Source organism: Ceratina calcarata, unplaced genomic scaffold (genome assembly GCF_001652005.2).
Source record: "Ceratina calcarata isolate Rehan_Ccalc_2016 unplaced genomic scaffold, ASM165200v1 scaffold98.2, whole genome shotgun sequence".
NCBI classification, from domain to species: Eukaryota; Metazoa; Arthropoda; class Insecta; order Hymenoptera; family Apidae; genus Ceratina; species Ceratina calcarata.
Genome location: NW_017181217.1, coordinates 85,270 through 108,104, shown reverse-complemented (window position 1 = coordinate 108,104; position 22,835 = coordinate 85,270). Strand labels below are relative to the sequence as shown.

Here is a 22,835-nt window from a genome sequence, read left to right as displayed (position 1 = left end):
CTTATATTTCCTCAGGTGTTGAACTAAAACTAATAGACATCGATAAACCTCTGAATTTCTGTAATAATAATAATAATAATGCGCGCATAAGTAATTATCTTCGTAGGAAGTACAGTCTAATTTATTCGGACCGAAACGATTTTACACCTTGAAAAATAACGAGTTCCACGGTCTCGTAACGAGAATCAATCATCCCCGTCGGCAGTAATCGTTTAAACGGTGAATTATTACAAATCCGACTAAACCTCGAAACGAGTGACCCAAATGATACAATGGAACCCCAGGCAAACGAATACCATCCATATGTATCTGTTGATTGCGCAACAAAATCGCGCTCGATATCTGCGATATTAACAAAGAAGTGAAAGCCCCTTTTTTCCCAGCAGCCGCTGCGGATTTTATGTCCGGCTGTTCTCGCGCCCGCTTAAATAAAGATCGTAAATAAAGAAGTTAGCCCGGTAATAACGCGCGATCACCGGCAGCCCGAGACGTAATTTATCAGGTCCAATTATATCGAGGCGTTCCCACCGTGACGACACCTCCGAAAACCGTGTGCTCTCCTCGAGAGTGATCAATTCGCGTGCCGTTATGCTCTCCTGCGGCTCGATTTACCGACGAGAATCATTTTTATACGAAATTCGCTCGGCAACGAAACGAGCCAAGGGCTTATTTATACCGGCTATATTTAATTGATCGCAGAAGGACCGTTCGATGCCATTGTGCTCATCTTTGAATGGAACACGGACGAGGTTGAACAAGTCCGCTTTATACCCTCGTATACTAAATGCGTACATGGGACGACGATAAAACTTGCTCACCGGCAAGAAACTATGTAGCTATACGTATGTATGTATGTACGTCGGAGTTATTAATCATATACCGGACGGTGGTTATTTCTCTGGAATGGGTATAAGAACGCTCAGCGTATATCCCTACGCTACGTCTCGAGATGGGACGAGAACAGCTGCCAGAAGAAAATGAGAATAGATAGCCCTGCACGTAGATGAGTACGAGCTACTCTTCTTTTTTTTTTTATGAAAACAATAAATTTAAAAATTCATCCATGACTCGTTACGAGCTGAATCGGAGACGGTGGGTATCGGTAGGAATGTGTGAGGAGCATTAGAAGTATGTGCTTAGACAGATTCCTCTTTCATGGATCCTCGTCGAAGCACTTGGACGAGCCTTGACCTGCACCGTGCATTCATAACGTTACGACACGTTGTTTAAAAATACGCTACGATCTCGGTTCAGTTTTACAAATAAGATATTTAAGCTGGACCACCCAAGTGATTCCCCGACAAAATTGAAGCAAAACTAAATATGGTAACTCGGCAGAGGCGAAACGTTTATGTATATCTGATATCGATAATATTGCCCGTGTGTACAGTAAAAGACGAAAGTGAATACACGGCTTGCAGGAACAAAGTTTAATATCATTTTAACGAATCAGACTCGTACAAGGAAATGCATTCACTTAAATGAATCGCCATTCCATTAACACTTTAAATGAATGTTTGAAGTAAAAACTTGTTGGAATTTAATTTTCTAAGTCGCATAAATAAAGTCTGGAGACTGAAGATCACTTTCAGCGTTCGCTGTATGTGTCTATCGACTGTATTTCAAGAAGGTGCGAAAATATCCTCCTCCTGAATGTCGTTTCGGTTCTCTCAGACTCGCTACAAGAAAGAGATCGCAATCGGGCGAACACGAAAGGCGCGGTAGATCAGCCGCGTATACGACCGTGGACGTATAAATAATTTGCACATCTGACGATATGATCAAAACCCATAATCGCCTTTGCTTTAAATAATGTCCAGCCACTTCGAAATTAAATTGAATTTTTTCATTAACAACGAAGGAAATTCAAACACTTTTACAAGTCTGTTTATTACACGGTCAATTATTGTTTCTGTGAAAATGATAAAATAAATAAGGATTCTGGGATAAATCCTGATTTTCTGAATATGGAATCGTTTTCGAGGCGAGGAAGCAAAGGATCAGAGACACGACGCGTCGTCGCATCGAGAGACGATTAAACAACACCCGTCTGTTATTATTTCCTCAAGTTCCATCAGAATCGAGAGCATAATGACCGGTTGTAAAATTTAACAAGCACCTTATAAAGCACACTCGTCGACGTTCCCGGTTGTACATAAAATTGCGATCCCGTATCGAGTTTCGAGCCGCGGCATATCCCGGGTGCTGACGATTTTACCCGATTCAAAAGCTATTAAAACAACGGATACAACAAAAAGCTTTTATGACGAAAAAGACAAGAAAACTGTAGAAAAACGAAATCATGAAAATCGACGTCTCTGCGTGAATTCATGTATCATTGCTATCTAGACTTGCATTGATATCTGCCTATATAACAATGCAATAAAAATAGTGCGCGCATATGTTAAGTCTACTACTTTTCTCATAAAGAAGAAAGCGAGTAATCCTGGTCCGACTGCCCTTGGCTTGATCGAACGTGATAAGCCATCGAGAAAAAGGAAAGTAAGAAGATCGGACGGGAGAGCTAGCGAAAGAGATTACGGGGGGGAAACAAGGCAGTGGTTCGTTTCTTCTCCTTCAAAATGACTTCATCCACGGACGATTCCAAGGATTTCGTTCGTGGAAGGAAACAAAAAGCAGGCAGCAATCACGGCGCGGAATGCGCGGGAAGGTCGGAGTGATAGCCGGCACTGCTGGCCACGCGGAAGAACGAAAGCCGACACGGGAGGATGTGCAATTCCTGACCGTCTAGTTGAGACTGAGAAATGGAATTGCCTGTCAAAAATTATTACTGTACGAATACACACCAAAGTAATACTAAAAATTGAAGAAAAACGAGGTCTGTCAATTTTCAAATTACAAAAAAGTACAATTTCCAGAAAATTATTTATCCAAGGCTTATCAGAGTCCTGTATTGATAAATACTTCCGAAGAAACCTGATATACGATTTTTTAATAGAATAACGTGATTCATTTCAACAGCGATTATATTAATTTATGCATAAAAAACAACAGAACCGTGAGATAAGAATGAAAATCTTTCGATAGATATTCTAATCTCTGAAAGGGTTGAAGTAAACCCAATGATGAACACACAAGGTCCGTCTTTCTTCTTTTTAAAAAGAAGCGACGTACGCTCGCCTTGGTTTATTTAGCGGGTCCGCGGAGTCACAAAGAAATTCCATTCGCCGAAAGGTCAAGATCGGGTTTATTTAGTTGCGGCAAGCGGCGAGGAATGAAACGCAATTAATCGCTAAGCCATCGCGATATCCCCGGAAGGAGGATCATAAACCGGCAGAAATAGCCGGCCGCGGTATTTAACCCGGCACAGAATCACGCTTATTAGTCAGCACGGGCGTGTACTCGCTCGCTATTCCAGCGAATTCATCCAGCGAATATTTCTTGTACGTCCTGGCTCATAAGCCAAATAGGCCGTTACGATTAAATTGGAATGTCGATATTATTAAATTGGAGTCAATACATCGGCGAGCCAGCAGATGTTACTACAATTCACGGACAAGTGACCATCGTCCTTTATCTCACTTTTTCCCCTTGGATTTATAATTTTCCTAAAACAGTTATTTTTATAATTAATAGTTATTTCCTAAAAGAGTTATATGAAGAAATGCAACCTGTTTTCTTATACAGAAATTTATAACTGTCTCAAAGAATCAATAAAAAATTGTTATTGAATCTTTGATTAAAATCCTGAGAACGGGACTTGAGATTTAATTGTCAGAACAGTGCCGAGAGGCACACATCTCTCTGATAAGACTCAGACGTGACTCTTGGAAGGAATCAGAGCATGGAAAATCTTACAGAAAATATGATTCATGAGAGATCGGAGACATGATCTCTCCACGCTGAATCTTTCGATCTGAATGTCGTGACAAACAGCGACACGACTTTCGTTCGGTAAAAATCAGCTCTCGAGTAGCCGAGGAGAACGTACAGCCACGCGGATAAGCATATAAGGAAAAAAGTCCGCGAGGAAGCCGATAACTTTACGCAGAGCTGGAACATCGGTGGCGATCACGGCAGATGAGGAACGAGATAACGACGAGGAGATCGTTATCTACGCACTGGATACCGTGTTTAAGGATGGGAACGAGCGAGCGACACAGTTTTAATTCCGTGTAAACGTCAGCTGTGAAAAGGAACGACGGGAAACATATATCACGGTACATAGTGACGCGAGGGGTACATGAATCCGAGTAATTTGTACGAAATTGGAACTTCGGTGACGTCCGGGAGGCCCGTGAGGATCGAGATAACGTCGCGGGGTGATCGTTATCTCGACTGAAACCCGGCGAAGCTCATCTGCGCCGCAATTGCAGTCACGATTGCGGCGACTTTGTTAGCTACACGATTTCGCCCCGCGGTTCTCTCCCCCGTCCGATTTATTCGCCTTATTACGGACAACCGTTGCGATGATGCGGCGATAAATTTGCAATTAATTGTACCGATCACCCCGCCCCTCTCGCGACCGTGACTTCTCGTCACGGGAATAAATCTCTTGTAATTTAAATCTTGATCGCACGAACGAGATCAGGTGACTGTATACACTTTATATACATACACGGAATAAAAGCATTGAATTTGTTCAACTTATCTGTGTACTTACATAATCTTAAAGCAATTATTCAAATTTTTCGTATCTATACTGACTGGAAGAATGAAACGGTGGAAATTTCGTCTATTTGATAATACAGGCAGTAATAACTGAACTATTCGTAACTTAATTTATGTACGTCTCAACTATGAATGAACAATATAACTGGAAACCAGTTTATAAAAAAATGAAGAAACGTTAATTTCGAAATATACTCTGCCGTCGCCGAAACAAAGTGAGAAAAAATATTCTTCTCGCTCTAGGATAAACTGGTATCATTCATTTCATCTTAGCGTAGCCAACATCCGATTAAAAGATAAGAAACCTGTACTCGGGACGTGGTTCGTTACACGAACGTATTTCATAGGCTGCCCGTATGCTTTATTCTAGAAACTGATAAATAAAGAAACCGCGGTCGTTAAGCGCGATGAATCGCGATTTCCCGGCGACGACTGGCTGCTTTATGCCGTGACACGCGAATCGCTGCTTTTGCACCGTTCCACGCTAATAACCTTTTCTATGGTGCCGTAAATTACGACCGCTGTTATTATCATTCCGTTCGCGATTATGAAAATATCCTTAGGTATCCATTGTACGCGCCAACCACTGCGCTTGATGACATAATAACGCTCACAGCGAGAGCCAGGAGTCAGTAAAGTCTCATCGATATGATAACGTTACAATTTATTTTTGCAAGACGTTCACTTTTGCGACTCACTGTATCCCTCGACCAGAACTTGTTCGCCACTAATAATGAGAAATGTCTCTATTCGTTGAAATGCTGGATAATCGATCTTAGCCAAATCCGACGATCGTTATGCTTGGTCACGGGAAATCGTTGGAAATTTGATTAACGTCGTAACGAGGCTCGTCGACTTATGCACAGATCACATGATTAAGATTCGATCGATGATTGAACATTGCTCGTTCAATTTGATATGCAGTCAGTGCAAAAGTTCTTACCGGATTTGGAATTATATTGAATTGAAATGAGGATACAAACGCTCGCTTTTATGTAAGTCATCTCTGTTTTCTATCGTTTCTCTGCCAGATCGAAGATTTGCATATATGCAAATAATCCCAGACTACTTAGAATATGATTTTTGCGATTCTTTTTCGCTAACGTGTCGATAGTTCTGAAAATCATCGGAGATGTACTACTATACGAATAGTATACATGGTAATTTTTCCGAGTCATCCCATTGATCCTATATATTAAAAAAACATTCATGAAATTTGCAATGTCCGACGATTTGCCAGACTCGAATATGAAATTATGATACTTAGGGGTTTAACTAATTTCTTCGATTGTAGTAGATGGAAATTGATAAATAAATACTCACAGACATTCTCTTTCAGGCCCTTTCGACATTCGTATCACATAAGATAGCGAAAATAAATTCTTCTTTCGTCACACTGAAAACCACTCTCAAGCAGAAATCAATGTAAATCAATGGTGTCTAAGGTTAGGAGGGTACTTTCGATCGGTTCGTAACATAATGCTAAAACAAATACATACATACATACCAAAGTGTGATTAGATCTGACCCGCCTTTAAGAATCTGGCACGAACTTCTGCACTAACCTAATACACACTACACCGACACACGTGACACAATAAAAGTGCAGTCTTATAAGCCATACTCGTACGAGTCTGACATCAGAAATCAATATTTCATAATACAAATGGTACTATGAAATGAACGGAAAACGAAACTGTCCGCGGAAGATGATACTTCCGAGAAAAAAGCGATGACGTCAGTCGATTAACGCAACAATAAGAGAAGTAAAACGACTCACCATTGGATGAGAAGAATCCATAACTCTGATCGGTGAACAGCTTCCGAAACGCTTGTCAACAAAACGGGATGTCTTCTCGTCGTCCGTCAGAATCCGGCGCGTGCTTCACGAAACCGCGGCACGCGCTCGAAGGTCAGCCTACGATCAGCACAGTGTACGTAAACCACATTTTTCGTGTTCGATCTTCCACGCACTTCGAGAAACGTTCACGGACGCGAATTACACGAAGGGGCAACGTTTGTCCGCGGGATCGTCACGAGAACTCGAACCGAACGTCCGCGTGTCGCGTCGACGTACTTGCGAAGATGCGCGCGCGTCGACGAATCGCGGATTCAATTGTCGCGCGCGGGCGACGAGTTCATCTCGTCGAGATTCACTCGCTTCTGTCCAAGTCGAAGGGAAGTTTTCTCCACTCCTAGTGATCCGGGAACGACGCCGTCGAGGGTGAGACAGCGACGATGGCGGAGCGCGGTACTTATCCTCGGGACACCGTCAACTCCGTGGTCGCCCGGGGTTACGTGATTTACGGAGAAGTGACAGAGGACGGGCCTCTTGAACGACGCACGAGGGGAGACAAGCGAGACAGCCAGCTCGTGCACGCGTTCGAACCCGACGCGTCGCGGCATTCCGTGATTCGAGCTCCGCTATTCGTCCGTGTTCGCCGGGCTTCGTGCGATCTCGGCCTCCTTCCCCCAAGCCGGCTGCCATGGGACTGGAGTCACGTATCTGTGCCGACCAACACGAAGACGTTCATTCGAATCCATTCGGATCTTTCTGTCAATGAAACTAACGTAATTTTTCGAAGTAAATGTGTCTGGAGCTGCCCTGAGAGCATACAACTACCACGCAAATGGTATATTTCATATATATTTCTCATACAACAAATGTTCTCGATATTTCGATTCCACGTTTGAATGGAGTCGCAACGGTTTTTTGTCGTCAATAGACGTAACGGTTAGGCAAACAAAAACAGACACTTATCAGTACATTGAAAATGTTATCTTACAAAGATTATACTAAGTAGAAGAGTATAGTTTCTTTATCTACCGGGAGCGTAGATAAAATCGTAAACAAAGAAATGTAGGTTTTACATCCTGTGCTTTTCTCGCAACACGCGATTGCCTTCTGTTTTGAAGGATAGTGTTCTAGTGAATACGAGTAGTGTAATGTTTCTATCTTAAATATAGCTGAGAAATCTGCCTCCAGTAAGTATACGCTTTAAGAATTTTATGTATTTACGAAGAAATTGAAAGTACAAACAAATATAAACACATGTATGAGAACATTTAGATTACATGCAACGTTCGAGAGATTTCTATTTGAAACAGATTTCTTAAACTGTTACTACGTAGTCCAGTTAACACTGTTTCCTTGTTGCACATTCTTATCAGCATATTTGACAGAGGTATTAGAAATTATGACACATATAAAGTAACCTCTTTAAGTTTTGGAACAAGGATATTAGAAATTGTGACATATACAGAGAAACTTGTCTAGTTTTTAGAAAGGTATTAGATACATATTCTTTTATACTCGTTGCAGGCGAGAGATGGAGGTCGTCTCGAGTTCAGCTCGATCGAAACCGGTCCACCGTCGACGCGTAATTTACGCACGGCGCGTGTAAATAAGGTGGGCGCATAATTTCGTTGCCCGAGACGCGTTTATGATTTGTGAACGATGCGGCCGGACGAAAATTTTCAAGAATCGCTATATTAACACGGCTTGGATGCACATTTAAGCGACGAGACGCCGAGCACGAACGGTGGTCGTAATAAATTGTTGCATGACAATTCGTGTAAACCCGTGTTTCCATCCCGGTTGGAACATCGTTTGCCAAATCGATGAGGAAACGAAAATATATTTATAAAATGTTGCAATTACGTGCAACCGTCGTTCGGATTTCTGTAAAACAGGAAATTGGGTACCTTCGTTATTATCTCGTGTCGATATCAACGCACTTTGATCGTCGTTAGAAAAAGATCAATGGGAATGCGTAAACAGTTTCGAGAACGGATGTACTTTTTGTCAGGATTGCGATAGTTGCACGTATGAGCGGAAGCGAGTCGTAATTCTTTCACCGGCGCAGGTGGTGAAACAATAATTCAAGCTTCTAATAGTATTTCTCTTCACGCGATATCCGCGTCTGGCAACTCACTGTACTAGAAACGCGGCAAGGTAAAAATAATATTCTAACAATACTATAAATTCTTGATAATAGTTTATCGTTCCGTATACCGTGCGCTCAATGAAAACAGCTTATTTCGTAGATAGCTGAGTACACGTGTATGGGTATTAGTATGACGCTTGACTGCAAAGGCAATCGTCTGAATTGCTCTCATTCCTATCGCCAAACAGCATCTGGCACTTTACTCCAGTTTTGCATATCCGTTACGATCACGTGGTCTAATAAAGAATCAGTAAGTTTAAGTTTCTTTATTATACGATTCTGCGTAGAGATCGGGCTATCTGTGTGATTTACATTCCTTGGCGACTGACCAACTTTTCTCGATATTATATTCTACATAAATGTACCGTACATTGGATCTCGTGTCCGGATAGACACGTTTTAGATCATTTAACTCTGCCCGATTCCAATTGAAATAAGAATACAAAATATTAAGAAGGACGTGTCTTAATGATAATCAAAATTTCATTTATTGACAAATGCAAATCATCACGATATTCATTCGGTATTTCTTTTAAGAAAAACAATAATCCTAGGATTCAGACATGTAAACGAGTGCAATGAAAATTGCCAAGTCTCTGCAGGCATCTTGATCGTTCTATTTTCGGTGTAACATGAAAACTGCGATCATTACTTTTCACGTTGGCGACATAAGGTATCGAGATAACAGGGCAATTTCTAAATACATGCACCGGCTGCGTCCCAGCTAACGCGAGGTTCCCGAGTGTAAAACGATCGAAGTTAAACCAGTTCTCTCGCGACGAATTCCAAATTCAATGACCGCTGCACCGGTGAATCTATGCGGTGATAATCATTTCCGGGTCTGTTCAATAGGCACGGCAACGGCATCGACGAGTTCTATTTTTTATTGAAATTATTCAGCGGCGATTAATAATTAGTTTTCATCTGACGTTATTTATTTGTCGAGATCGAAGGTATCCGCGAGATTTATGCATAATTGCGTAAACTAGATAATACGAGCGACGGTCACGGTTCGCGATTACAGTTACTTATACCGAAACGACTCGAGGCATAAGACGGAGTAAGTGCAGACTGTAATTCCGTCTGAAGTAAACGCGCCCACGCCGTCGCGCCAAAGAAGGTCAGAACCGAACCACGGGATTTGTCGTATTCGTTCATAGAGCGTTCAGACTCGGCTTAAATATACGAGCCGGTGGTAGACGGTTTACGGTTATCTTGTAAAACTCGGTTCGTTAATATCCTGAAAACGGCGCGATATTTTTGCTTAATAACGCGGCCTCGGTGCACCGCACACGGCCGGCCGACGCGGCCAACGCGCCGGGCAATGGACCACTTTCTCGTCCTTACCCGCGTATTCCTTTCCGACGTGCGACATAGACGTCTCGGCCGAGAAACGTTTCAACGCGAAGTCCTCACCGATGCAAATTAATCGAATTTAGCCCTGGTCCACATCTGTACACTCGCCAACAACCGAATCCACTTAGAGCGGTCGATTTTATAAAGTGGACACAGTAGAAAGTGCTCGCACAGTTTCCAAACACATTTTCCCACCACTGTAACCGTTTAGGAAACCGCTCCAAACTGCTTCCTCGAAATAATCGTTCAATCCGAAAACCGTAATGAATAGCAATAAATTCTAATGATTTTTCAGGTGGACGAAATAAAATTTCCCGTTTGACATTGGGACTTAATTGGACTGTAAATCTTGGCAGTTGTGCAGATGTGAACAAGGCCGAACGTACGTTGTTATACGTTTTAAAATTGGAACCAGAGACAGCAGCGTCAAAGTTGTTTTATAAAGCTTCGTAAATAAGTTCCATGGGACTTTACAATCTTGTTATCTCGCACGGTTTAATAGCACGGAGGAAGAAGTCGACTTACCGGGCTAACAAAGAGTCCAGCGACGGACCGTTCGCGCGAATAAATTCAGCTCCTTTCAAGTACCAAAAGCAATCGTCTTCTTGTGAATAGAGGGTCGATGTCGATTGATGTATAAAATGGTAGAGAATATTTATGATCAATTTTCAGGATAAATACTATTCCTATTATTACTAATCGAATACAGTAATTGTCGATTGAAATCGTGAGTCGTCTACAATCCTTATAGAGATACTACAATATTTGGAAGGGAGTCTCTAATCATACTTTAAGGCATGGTTCGACATATTCGCAGCTTTCGAACGGTACTGTACGCGCGTATCTCTCTGGTACATAGGTATTTTCGCGGGACACAGCGTATTCTCGTTATTTTATGCCAGTAATATAGTTCTTGCTATTAAACCGTTACACAACCAGGCGAACGTTCGTGTACGCGCGAGATGTGAGAGAAGATGTTAGACAACCTAATGTAGGGTAGTTTATCTCCCCGTAGAAGGTATACCCGTATTAGGCAGTACCTCGTCGCGGACTATAATATTTCGTACGCAATTACGATTCAGACGTCAGCGAACCGAGCTGAGGCCCTGTGCAACAGTATAGCTCGCTCGCGGTATGATTATAAAATACGTTTATACCGTATTTAGCAGCCGGATATTTTGCTTTAACGCGAACATATTGCCTCCTCGATATACAATCCTGCTTGCAAGTCTCGAGACACGAATTTCAATCGCTATTAAAAGAATCGAATGAAATTCTCAAACATGTATTATTTCAATCGAGAAAATCAATGTATACAATACATAAAAAGCTGTTTTAATTTGCATTGAAATGGCTAGTGAACGAAGAAGAGTCAGCTTTCACTTTTAACTAATTGACTCGACAGAAATTGTTATGAACTGACTATCATATTTAAACTAATCGAATACCATAGATTTTGACAATAATTCCTGTAGAAGGGAGAGATTAAATTATCTATCGTCGCGTCTATTAACTTTCTATTTGTTCCATCGATACTTTTGCTACGTCCTCATCATTCATTTTCTATGCGTTTTGTAAGTTGTCTCGAGATTTATGGACGAGGATGTACACGTACGAGTATGCAAGCAAGCGCGTGTATACGCTTGTACCGCTGGCACCGAACAGGCCAGGTCGCGTTATGAAATGGATTTATAATCGTGCTCGGAGCGTTTAGAAACGCGCGAGGGAACTGTTTGACTTCGCTTACGCAATCCAGCAATTAACTAATAAGCTCGGTGAAAATCGAGGCGAGGCTTTGGTTCTGTGCAGATAAAGATGCTCGACGATTAGTTTAATAAATCGGAAGTGCAACAGGGAAATTAGTACTTGTTGTTGGTTGCCAGTTAGGAATATCTGAAATTTCTCATTACTATCTAACGAGTTTAGTTATGAGTTAATAGTTTATTAGATGTGTCGGAGTATTCCTCTATTTTAATCGAAATATTTTATTTGACTCATTATTTATGTTAACTTCAATTAGAGTCCCCCGGCTATCTTTATCATTACTCAATTTTTAATCGGACTAATTTTTTGTATCCAGGAACTTCGAAGCTGGCATGAATTAATTGAATCGCATAAATCTGCGGTTCGCACGAACGACAGTGTACGGCGGACGAGAGCGGCCACGGATGGAGGTCGTTTAAAATCGAGTGTTCGCAAGTGTTTAAACGAGCATAAACCGAGGAGGACGGTGTTGGTGCGAGCAAGCGAGTGAGTAGCCAAGCCACGTTCATGTTCATACGATGGTATATATGTATGTATACAGATACAAAGTCTTTGAGACCGCGTGGGACCTGTTGGCTCCGCCCTGCGCTGACCAGATGTCATTACTCATTACCCGCTACATCGCGTAGTTACGTTACTTACGAGTTACCTCCTTCTTGATTAAAGGCCCCGGAGAAAATCGTTCGATCGAACGTCACCCTATCTTTTTGTTCCTCGCGCTCTCTCTCTTACCTCTACCGCGTTTCGCCCCCGAGACGCGCAGGTGCCTCGGTCGGCTGCGTACGTGCAAGAGAATAGACCGACCGGCCAATATATTTTTGTTGTAGACTATAATAAGGAAACATACTTTGTAGGAGCTTCTTTATCTATCTCTTTTTTATCAATCCCGACGTACATTAACGGAAACGTCGTAGGATTAAATCCCCGCGGACTGGTAGCACCGGCGACTTCTTCAGGTAATATGAAAACAAAAAGAAATAACGACTGAAGCTGAAGGACGGCTGTAATCTTATCTAGATATGCATCATGCGCTCTTCGCATTAAACTTCTTGCAATAGCTTTTGCATTTACCCAGTGTTTTGCTAGCATCACCGGAGGACCCAGTAATATCGTAGATGCACCGGTTCAATTTTCATCTCCCGGGGATTTCAAATTCTCATGATTTACGATGCATCGGTAGAAAACCGTCGCAGACATGCGAGCATAACTTTGGATTCCATGCAGTGGAATCTCCGTTACGTGAACATTTTGTTATATGAACACCTGTTAGCTAAACGGTCCATTACATGAACAGTAGATTTCCTATTTAACCGTTCTGTGCATGTACTAGCTGTTTACATATTGATACATATTTACTAGTCGTCAATGTCGCTTCGGCGATCCCCGTGACTATTTCCGTGGTATTTCGCGGAGGGATATATAGGGACAGCGATTTGCGTGGGATTGGAATGTTTGGGCGCGATCACATTTTGCTGAAAACGAACAGCGAGAGGGTAAAAGTGAGTTCAATAACCCGGGAGCACGAGATTTATCGAACGAGTCAATAAAGTTGACTCGCAATGCTGGGGAATAATTAAAAATTAAATATCGTACAGGTGCAACAGTCGTACATGATTTCAAGTGAACCCAGATTTCAGCTTATCAGTCTGCTGATTATACATGTTCCTCACCCTTATCAGATCAGTCAATGTTGCAATCTGGTCGTCTTGCACTAATTAGCCCGAATATACATTAGCTATTCCAATATAAAGTCTAAGAAAAAAACTACATTGCAGAAGAGTAACCACGCGACACATTCCTTTTCCATTGCACGATGGCTACATTTTTCCAAACGCGAAACGTTCAATCCGATATTTCCTTTCGCGAGATAACTTCGCCTCGAGTGTCCCCTTGTACGATAGAAGTTAAGATGGTCAGCCAGTTCGACAAGTGCCCCGTTCTTGTGCATATGTACGCGTACCTCATGAATATGTACCGACAGTCTCAATGATTCAGTCGTTCCCTTCCACGTAAATTACGTTTCCTAAAAGACCGGGCAAACGAGTAGAGATCGATTCATTATTTCTCGCTAAAATCATTTTTCGTCTTCTGTTTAATTAGGTACGTCTGTACGTTCACGATAGCATCGTCGTGGCCGTTTATACACGCTGGAAAAGTAGGAGAGTGTAGGGACCGTTTCTCGAATCCTGGCTCGCGGAGTCAGTAAACGCAGAGCCAGTTACTAGGCAGACACGCTCTCCGATCCGATGCAAATTTCCTCGACACCCGAGAGCATGGATCTGCTAGGCGTGTAGGCGAGAGATGTCCATCCTCTTGCAGAACCAGTCCTTTATACGTACTTACTGTACGAGACGCGGACTCGTTGGTAGTGGTCTCCTCCATAGGCGTCACCTATTTAGAATCGGACCTTGTTCGATCTGTGGTATGCAAAAGTAGCGCCGAGTTTCTTGTACTCGATTATGCCTCGAAATTGTTAAGCATGCATTCAGGCTAACGCGACTGTACGTGATTACGCTGTGTCCGATTGGGAAGGATATAGTCACCGCGAGAAAATAAATACGTGTTAGGATACATATTATAGATTAGATATTAATACGTGTGAAGAATTTCCACGACGAGATCCAGGGTTCAATATTTCAAATAAAAAATCTGGGTGCCGCGTATTTCTTGTCCCAAATAAGTAAAAATAATAAAAATAAATTATCAGAAGTATTATTGTTTCGTTTATATGCAATTTAGCAGAATATCGCAAAACAGAGTGCACTTCCGTTTATTACATAGTAAAAACGTATGTCGATCTCTGCTTCAGTTAAATTTAATGAATGGGGAAGCGAATTAAATATGTAATTTAATAAACAATTAAATACGTGGCACCCATGATGGCGCCCATGGTGTGTGTCAGACACGAGGCCCCGGCACTCACCGTGGTGGTTGAAACACGTTGCCCATTGGGCGACTCTGTAGGGTACATACGTATGACTCTCGACGGGATCATGCGCAACTTTCCATATCGAGGAGTTTTATTGCTACGCCTCGAGTAGTGGGATAACCAGGGGCGCCTACACGCGTTCGTTCGTTCGACTTCGAGCCACGCTCTCGAACAGAAGGTGTAGCCAGTAAAACAAACATTCGCGGAAACGCCTCGCCGGGATCGAGACCCGAAAGAGACGTAATGCGAAACGTCTAGACTTCGATTAGGTAGGATACAAGGGAAGGATTAAGCATCTAGACAGACATTTTAAACATGCCATATAATAATTTATTATACAGCAGAAATCGTACAAAAGAGCTTGAAATCAATTCTAGGTGTCCAATGAGTCTTACATTCTATACTTTACAATATATGTACAATACAATTATATACAATTGTTTCTAGAGTTCAGACATGTCTAGTAAAGCGTTTAAATGCGTCGGCATCCAGTTCATGCCATTATGGCAAACGAATAAAACATTCCCGTCAATGTACGCCTGCACGTTGCCCACCTTATAAACTTGTTTCGCTTCCCTGTATCTGTTCGGTATGGGCATAAACAAAATACCTCTTTCCTCGCATTTCTTTTGGACGAGATCTTTGAAACCGTGTGGTATCTGCGACGCTGTTCTAACTGCTTCGGCGAGCCTCTGTAAAAATGAAAGTACATACCGATAAGCAAAGATAGAGAGGTGTCAAGGCTGGTTTTATACAATTTTGATAGTGCATACCTCCATCCTCGGTTGTGCGGTCGGTGGCATCTGTGACATGGTAGGCTGCGTTCTCTCTAAACTAGTTAGATAAGAAACTTGCTCCATCGCGCCCGGTTGATGACTCTGCGACCCCGTAACTGCTCTGTTCATCATCTCTAACGCTTTCTTGAAGTGCTCTGCGAATCAGCAATCACAAAACTTTAATCACTTTAATTCACGAGGACAGATTAAATCTGATGTACTGTCGCTTACCTTTCACTAAAGGTTCGGCTAATATTTTTTCGCTCAACATGTTCTTCCATCCCATGTACCAGTTCGTGACTTGATCGTAATTAGGTGAATGATTTAACCAGAGAGCTAGAACTTGCAACCATTTCGGGAAGAAGAACTTGTCTAGCAGGTTGGCCATTATGTGAGTCGGGATCAATTCCTTCCATTCGTACACCCAGTTCCATTGTTCCAAGTGTTGCTGATGCGGATTTATAACGAATTCCGAGAGGGCTATTTGCAATTTGGGAATTATGTTTTTCACGAGGAACGCTTCCATGTCACCTTTCGCGAACACGTTCGACCACGGTTGTAACATCAATCTGGCGGATCTATCGGACGGATGCCAACCGCCCAGGGCAGAGCCCAATTTCCGCCTTATTATCGGATAGATCAAAGTGTCCAAACGATTTCCTAACATATTAATATTCATTTTAATAATATTTACAATCGAATTAAATGATGTAACTTACGTAAAAGTGGCAGCCAAGGATGAATCCACGTATGAATAGGTACTGTATCTGTGAGAGGGTTCCATTCTTCCACTTCCAGAGTAAGTTTAGGCAGAACCAGCATGTCTAAAATGTTTTCTAATATCCAATTCGGGAGTAGTGGCATCCAATATTCTATTAATTCAATTAATGGTTCCGGTTGTCTGCACGTCCACTGCCTATTAAGAAAATCAATAATATGATTATGATAAATTACTACTTCGCGACACGAGATACTCACTGCGTAGCTCCCCTGATAGACGGCATCCAGGAGTTCCAAACAAGCTGGTCATACGGATGCATAGTTCGCGACTGTAGAGTGGTCGTACCACTTTCTAAAATATTCTTCCACTGTTCGAACAATCTAATAGGTTGTCTAGGTTGTATCAGTGGATTCCAGCTCATCAGACAATCCTTTATCTTCGGCCCGACGAAACTGCTGGCCAGTTCACCGAGCTCGTACATCTTGTATTCCTCGTAATATTTATCTTGCAAATCTTTGAAAGCATCCGCGGTCTCTTGTAACGTCAACTGGCTCGTGTCGTCCATTAATCTGTCGACTATGGCGAGAACGTTTTCTAAAGTATCGATCTGCTGACCATGGTGATTTATAACTTTCGACAGATTTTTCTTCTCTGCTTCCAGCGCGATCACTCTGTCACCGAGATACCTCGTCCGTCTGTCGTTCTGTATGATATCCTGTTCGCACATGTCTACTAATATATTTAAATTGTGTTGAAGCTCGGGCAGTGCGAAATTCACTTTCGCCTTTTTATCAGTGACCACTACTGTCTCATCGGGTCGCTGTTGACCGCCAGCTATCGCGTGATATCCACTTAGGATCCTTTGCTCCGGCCCTGTCATATCTATGACTTTGACCCTGCTCATCTCGTTAGATACCCTCGATTTCTTGTTAGGTTTCAGCTTTCCATCTTCTAATACTTGATCGACACTACGATATACATAATTCACTTTCTTCTTGGATACATCTCCTTTCCTCCACTGTGACATTTTAGCTTTAGATTCTTTCCCTTCTTCTGATTCATCTTCTTTCTTTTTCTCTGGTACTTTCGGAGCTTTCTCTGGGCCATAAGCTCCGATTGCGCCTCTGCCTTTCCTCAAGTGTGCTTCGACAGGCGCGCTTATACCTTGCAACTGTTTCCCCAATCCTTTCCCAGGTTCAAATCCCATCTAAATCAGAAACAGATCAGTCAATATGAATACATGTGTAACGTGTAATCGATGGCATAATTAATACTTCATATATACCTGTAGCAATAATTTAGCTCCAATACCTTTTGTATAGACTTCCCAACTACCCATGCCACTCTGTATCAGTGCAGGATTCACTTTGTGCTTCTTCTTACGTAAACCCGCGATATCTCCATCGGTGTTCATAGAAAACGACGCTCGTTGATGTACAGTCGACTTCTCGTCTTCAGAACTGTGGAAAATTATATATTACAATGTGAATTACAATTTTCATAGAGGGAAATGGCAAGTCAAATTTACCTAGAACTATTCGGGAATTCTCTTTTATTTTCATTGTCACTTTCATCCTCATCTTTCTCGTCCTTCTCTTCCTTCGGTTTCCCAGCTTGCTGGATCCCACCAGCTACGAAATTCACAGGAGCTGTGTAATTCTTTGGCCCTTTGTCAAAGGTTTTGAACGATGGCCTAGTAGACAGTTCATCCTCGTCGCTATCGTCCGCCCAAATGCCTGAGGTAACAATGTTTCGTTAAGATTTTAAAATTCGTGTTAGACATGAAGGAATTGAAGTACTTACCCAGCATTTGTTGCTTCTTAGACAATTTCCTCCTGGGACGATTAATATTGAATTCATTTTCAAGATCGTAATCCGTGATCTCGAAACTCTCAACCTCGTCTTCCGACATTTCGTAATTCACGAATTTTTTATATCGTGTACAAAATTTTTAATAATTCGCAGTTCGAACTTTAGATTTTATTCGAATACGAAGCTTATCGAGATTTTTCTCACGGACCTTTTGTATTTAGCAAGCAACGATGTAGGTTATGTTTCTTCGTTTACGTTTCTGCAGTATTACCAATAAATCAGATTAGGATTTCTCCCCTACATGGATCTGTCGTTAAATTTACATATTGCATATTTAATTCATCAATCGTTCTAATCAGACTTCGTTAAATCATTAATTTCCTATAATTAAAACACATATCGTGCTGGATTTAAAATAAGTAGAATTGTCATAATTTTATTCAGTTTATTTATCGTTTAGTATGGTACAAGGATATATCAATAGTCATAATATAAAGTTATATAAATTCTAAGCTACATAATTTATTTGTAAATAATAATTTATCGACGAGTAAGGTATTTGATTAGCGCGGGGGAATCGTGGCTGCGTCAGCGCGCAAAGGTTGGCAGCAGTGCCAGTAACCGCTAGAGTTTTACAAAAGGCTACAAATAATTTTCGGGTAGTGGCTTTGTGAGTGACATCGTAACCTTCCTGACGCGCGATTAACCCCGGGGGTTGTTTGCGTGTTTATCAGTGATTTACCAAGGTCGTCCCGATTAAATTCGTGATCTGAACACTGCCGAGCAGACGTATGAATTAGTTTAGTGTTAACCGTGTTAGTGTAGAGGTTGCTCGCTTGTGCCGGGTTTATCGTTGCATCCTCGTTGACGAGAATTTCATCTGGCGATGGGAAACTTTCATACCTGCGGTCCAAACGAAGCCCTCGTCGTATCAGGTACGTGATTAAAAGATTCCGTCTCTTTTGTCAAGCGTCGCAATATATCAACTTAGGGCTGCTGCGCTTGATACTTCGTCGCAGGCTTTTCATCGCCGGTTTTACGCAATATTCATTTGCACGCATCCTTCGGACAAACGATTTCAATGCATTTCTTAAGCTTCTCTCGAACAGACGATTTCTGCACGTTCTTTGAGCTCGTCAACTTGACGAGATACTAAGTCGTATTATCGGATACTGTTCGTGTGTAATTTCAACCTTTGTAATAGTTTAATAGTATGTTAATTGTATACGAGATCGTAATTTAATCCACTTTTTCTAACTACAAGTGGTGGTCGATCTCAAGTGATTGATATGTGTAAGCAAAGCAGTGATTAAAGTCATCAGGTCTATATAGTACATACTTTGTAAAACAAGTAAGTAAAGTATATAGATTAGATGCATTTTTATGAATTTAAATATACACGTTATCTTTAGTTTGTACACAATCTATTGATGAAAGCGTTTGAAACGCTGGGAGAAGATGAGGTGGCGTCAAATGATTTGAAGGTTAAATTCATAAACTCTTCCATCTATGTAGCTTAACTCAGCCAATTGGGAACCGGATCACAGGGTTAATAATCTGAACATCTTTCACTGGTCAAGCTAGTATTATAACATTAGATTTCTATTTTTCTATTCATAGTTTCATTAAATCCTCGCATAAATAGGAATAATTTTCTGCAAAATAAATGTCTGCTTGTTTTGACGAATGCAAGAGTTAAACATAGTTTCCTCCATCCGTTAAACAAGCAAATATGCAAATTTATCTTCTGTACGAATGCACGTCTATTTATAAATTAAATAGATGTGAACATGAATACATTTTCTACGTAATTATTAAACAGTAGCTAATATATGAAATTAAAAGTTTATTCGTAATTAGACAAAAGGAATTCGTCGCATGGCACTAATATCACCCGTGACACGACAGTCGATATAAACAAAGGATATTCGTAGAAGTAGCTTGATCCATCGAGATTATCTTCCAATTCTACGCGGAAGTCGATATCAGAACGCGAACAACGTATGACTCATCTCGCCGCTTACGTCATCGGTGATAAGCGCGTTGCGTATTTTTACACGCGGGGTTCCCTTTTACCGGAATGAACATTATGTGGGTCACCTGATCGCCTCGCGTTCTACACGCAAATCGTTCATTATCTCCTCTAGCTGATCAACCGAAATTGTCGTATGACCGAAGACTCTTCGGTTGCATAATATTTCACGGTTTCAATTAATCGTTCAGTAGTTCGGAACGAGTCATTCTACGCTGGTATCGAAGTTAATCATATAGATTGTTTCAATCGATCGTACAGTCGATTTCCTATAAGGAAAAAATCTCGGTCTCGCGTCGTATCGTTGGCCCAGGAATAATATTCACGATAAGCACGAAACTAATCGCAGAGGTGCATCACGTGCTCTCTAATTCAGTATCACGTAAACATCCTGTACGAAGATCGTCAGCCTTGAAGCCAGGATCATTAAGTCTTTCAATTATCACTGCCAGGCTTGTTTGATCATATCAGCTGCCTTTTCGCCGATCATGTAAATACCGGCGTTCACGTGACCCACGGGCATCGTCGGCATTATAGAAGCGTCGGCAACTCTCAATCCTTGAATTCCGTACACCCTCAACCGTGGGTCCACCACGGCGTCGGGGTCAGTTTTCGGTCCCATTTTAACCGTTCCTATCTCGTGGTTCATCATCGACGGTAGATGTTTAATAGCGCAGCGCCAGTAATCGTCGCTGGCGAATTCGTACGCTCTGCACCCAGGAATTTTAATAGAGTGCAATCTGGTTCCGTATTTCTGGAACGGTTCGGTCTTCGAAATATTGATAGCGTGTTTGATGCCTTCTAAAATAATTTCTACATCGGCCGGGTGGGTAAAAAAATTCGGTTGCATTATAGGAGGATCGAGCGGGTCCTTTGATTTCAAGGTGAGCCTGCCGACGCTTCTGGGATTCTGCATGATCGGCCAGATGGACCAGCCGTCCTGGTTCTCGATCGGTTTATAAACGGTGTTATAAAGTTCGTCGGTTATTCGCAGAGCTTTCTTCAACGGTAAGCCTCCGTCCGAGTGCAGAGACCCAGACGCGAACAAAAGTTCGACATCCGGTCTGCTGTCGGTCGCGTATTTAGTTCTGAGGAACGCCAAGGCTTCGGCACCTCCTGGAAGCGACATCAACCCGTTTCTGTTTAAGAAGTATTCTATGAACACGCTAGGTCTGGCCAGTCTGCTCTGCAGCAACGAGACCGGTTGGTTCACTAAGAACGTCAGGCCTAGAAAACCCACGTGCTCGTACATGTTGTATCCGACTCGCAAATCCTCGATTACTTTAATTCCCAATTCTTGCAAGTGCTCTTTGGGGCCTATGCCAGATAACATTAATAATTTCGCGGAGTCTATGGTACCTGCCGAGAGGATCACTTCCTTTGAACAGTACACTTTCTTATTCTGATTATTCTGTATGTACTCGACACCGTAAACGCGTTTAGTTTCGTCGTCGATCAGGACTTTGGTCACCATAGCACCGGTCACGATGTTTAGGTTCGCTCTGTTCACGCGTAGATACGCCTTCGAGGCACTGCATCTTGTACCCTTGTCTGTGTTCGCTTGGATGTACGAGAATCCGATCTGATCCTCGCCGTTGTAGTCGACGATGTCGTAGCCCAGCTCCTTGCCTGCTTTCAGGAACGCTGTCGCCAGCTCCGTGTGATAAGGCACGTGTTCCACGCATAAGTTACCTTTGTACCCGTGATACGTCGAATTCTTGATGCCTGGATACGTATACATTAGTTAATTATTGTACATACGCACGTGCATGGTATGTTATTACGTTGGTGAGGAAAAAGTTCGGTTTCTTATGTAGACTTGGATTTAATCTGCTTGCATCATTCGTATCGATTTTATATATTATTAAAGTATTTTTAAGCATATAAATTATCCTTATTAATTATTTACTCGTTATAAAAATATAATTATTCACTTTTTCCTTGAAAAGTGTTATCTGGTTTTGAAGCTTGATTCAATTATTGTATAAAAAATATTCTATTAAAATATTCCAATCGCACAAAGTGTACATCCTCGACTTTGAACTCATTTCATAATGAGAAGCGTTTAGTGTATTTATAAAATTCTTGATAAAGAATTAAATTTAGGACCTTTTAAATATTTATTTTAAAACAGTGTTCTTTCGCGCTTGCTTTCTTATAATTCTTTCTTAGTTTGCTTATCATTGCACGATATAATTATATATTTAGTATTTTTTATATGATCTAACCTGGAACGTCGAATCGCTCGCTCTTCTTGTAGTAATGCAGAATGTCCTTGTAAGACCATCCCTCGTTCCCCAGCGCTGCCCAGATATCGTAATCGAGCTTGTTTCCACGTGTGTGGATCATGTAATTAAGAGTGCTGGTACCACCCAGAGCTTTACCTCGCGGCCAGGAGCATTGCCGGTTGATCATGCCCAAGCAGGCGTTCGCCTGGGGCTCTACTTTGTATCCCCAATTGAAATTGGTTAATTGAAAGAAACCGACCAGTATAGGAATCTGGTGGAGCAGTGTCTCCGGTCCACCAGCTTCTAATAAGAGAATGTTCCACTTTTTGTTCTCCGACAGACGGTTGGTTAGAACGGAACCAGCCGACCCGGCGCCAACCACGATGAAGTCGTATTTATTATTGTTAGGGTCGATTCTATTCAGGACGACCGGCGGTGGTCCGTAAGTTTTTATCGCGTCCAAAAATGATTGAGACTCCCCCAGCGAGGCCAGGGTTGATATCAGCAAACATATTTTGATGAAATGAGACATTGCTCTGGAACAGGGAGTAACGTTTGGTCAGCTAATGGGTTTCAGGATTAATTAAATTAATTAAGAAATTGTGTAAATTGTCTCATCGATTTTTTATATTATATTT

The 22,835-nt window shown here is 41.8% G+C and overlaps 5 protein-coding genes across 10 annotated transcripts in view; 2 read left to right on the top strand and 3 right to left on the bottom strand.

Moving 5' to 3' along the window:
• Window positions 1-6,496, bottom strand: part of LOC108631965 (uncharacterized) — a 29,744-nt gene extending 23,248 nt beyond the window's left edge. The window contains exon 1 of one of the 2 annotated variants that reach the window (XM_018036235.2): window positions 6,413-6,496. The gene's annotated coding sequence lies outside the window, so the exon portion shown is untranslated. Of the gene's footprint in view, window positions 1-5,955; window positions 6,004-6,412 lie in introns of those variants that run through there. The other variant, XM_026819280.1, reaches the window with a different exon arrangement.
• Window positions 6,497-7,177: 681 nt separating this feature from the next.
• Window positions 7,178-14,841, top strand: LOC113465177 (uncharacterized). 3 transcript variants are annotated; one of them, XM_026819292.1, is made up of 4 exons: window positions 7,179-7,265; window positions 7,955-8,041; window positions 12,016-12,185; window positions 13,800-14,841. In XM_026819292.1, the coding sequence occupies exons 1-4, from the start codon at window positions 7,263-7,265 to the stop codon at window positions 13,903-13,905; spliced, it is 366 nt and encodes a 121-aa protein (XP_026675093.1). In that variant the 5' UTR covers window positions 7,179-7,262; the 3' UTR covers window positions 13,906-14,841. The 3 variants fall into 3 exon arrangements, 2 of the variants coding, with proteins under 2 accessions (XP_026675093.1, XP_026675092.1); XM_026819291.1 differs by lacking the exons at window positions 7,179-7,265; window positions 7,955-8,041 and adding exons at window positions 8,502-8,587; window positions 8,680-8,829; XR_003390012.1 differs by lacking the exon at window positions 7,955-8,041 and having other exon boundaries at window positions 7,178-7,265.
• A 94-nt stretch (window positions 14,842-14,935) lies between these two features.
• On the bottom strand, window positions 14,936-18,037 carry sip1 (septin interacting protein 1). Of its 2 annotated transcripts, XM_018036208.2 has the most exons (8): window positions 17,929-18,037; window positions 17,654-17,861; window positions 17,411-17,585; window positions 16,383-17,332; window positions 16,124-16,320; window positions 15,636-16,064; window positions 15,402-15,559; window positions 14,936-15,320 (listed from the first exon to the last, which is right to left on the bottom strand). In XM_018036208.2, the coding sequence occupies exons 1-8, from the start codon at window positions 18,035-18,037 to the stop codon at window positions 15,072-15,074; spliced, it is 2,475 nt and encodes an 824-aa protein (XP_017891697.1). In that variant the 3' UTR covers window positions 14,936-15,071. The 2 variants fall into 2 exon arrangements, with proteins under 2 accessions (XP_017891697.1, XP_017891698.1); XM_018036209.2 differs by lacking the exons at window positions 17,654-17,861; window positions 17,929-18,037 and having other exon boundaries at window positions 17,437-17,528.
• A 354-nt stretch (window positions 18,038-18,391) lies between these two features.
• Window positions 18,392-22,835, top strand: part of Flo2 (flotillin-2) — a 70,323-nt gene continuing 65,879 nt past the window's right edge. The window contains exon 1 of one of the 2 annotated variants that reach the window (XM_018036214.2): window positions 18,392-18,872. In XM_018036214.2, the coding sequence (XP_017891703.1) occupies window positions 18,824-18,872 (49 nt within the window). In that variant the 5' untranslated portion in view covers window positions 18,392-18,823. The remainder of the gene's footprint in view (window positions 18,873-22,835) is intronic. The other variant, XM_018036213.2, reaches the window with a different exon arrangement.
• The window catches only part of LOC113465175 (glucose dehydrogenase [FAD, quinone]-like), a 4,564-nt gene continuing 1,247 nt past the window's right edge, over window positions 19,519-22,835 (bottom strand). Inside the window, exons 2-3 of the mRNA XM_026819289.1 lie at window positions 22,198-22,733; window positions 19,519-21,694 (exon numbers count right to left, since the gene is read on the bottom strand). Coding sequence (XP_026675090.1) covers window positions 20,412-21,694; window positions 22,198-22,729 — 1,815 coding nt within the window. The 5' untranslated portion in view covers window positions 22,730-22,733 and the 3' untranslated portion in view covers window positions 19,519-20,411. The remainder of the gene's footprint in view (window positions 21,695-22,197; window positions 22,734-22,835) is intronic.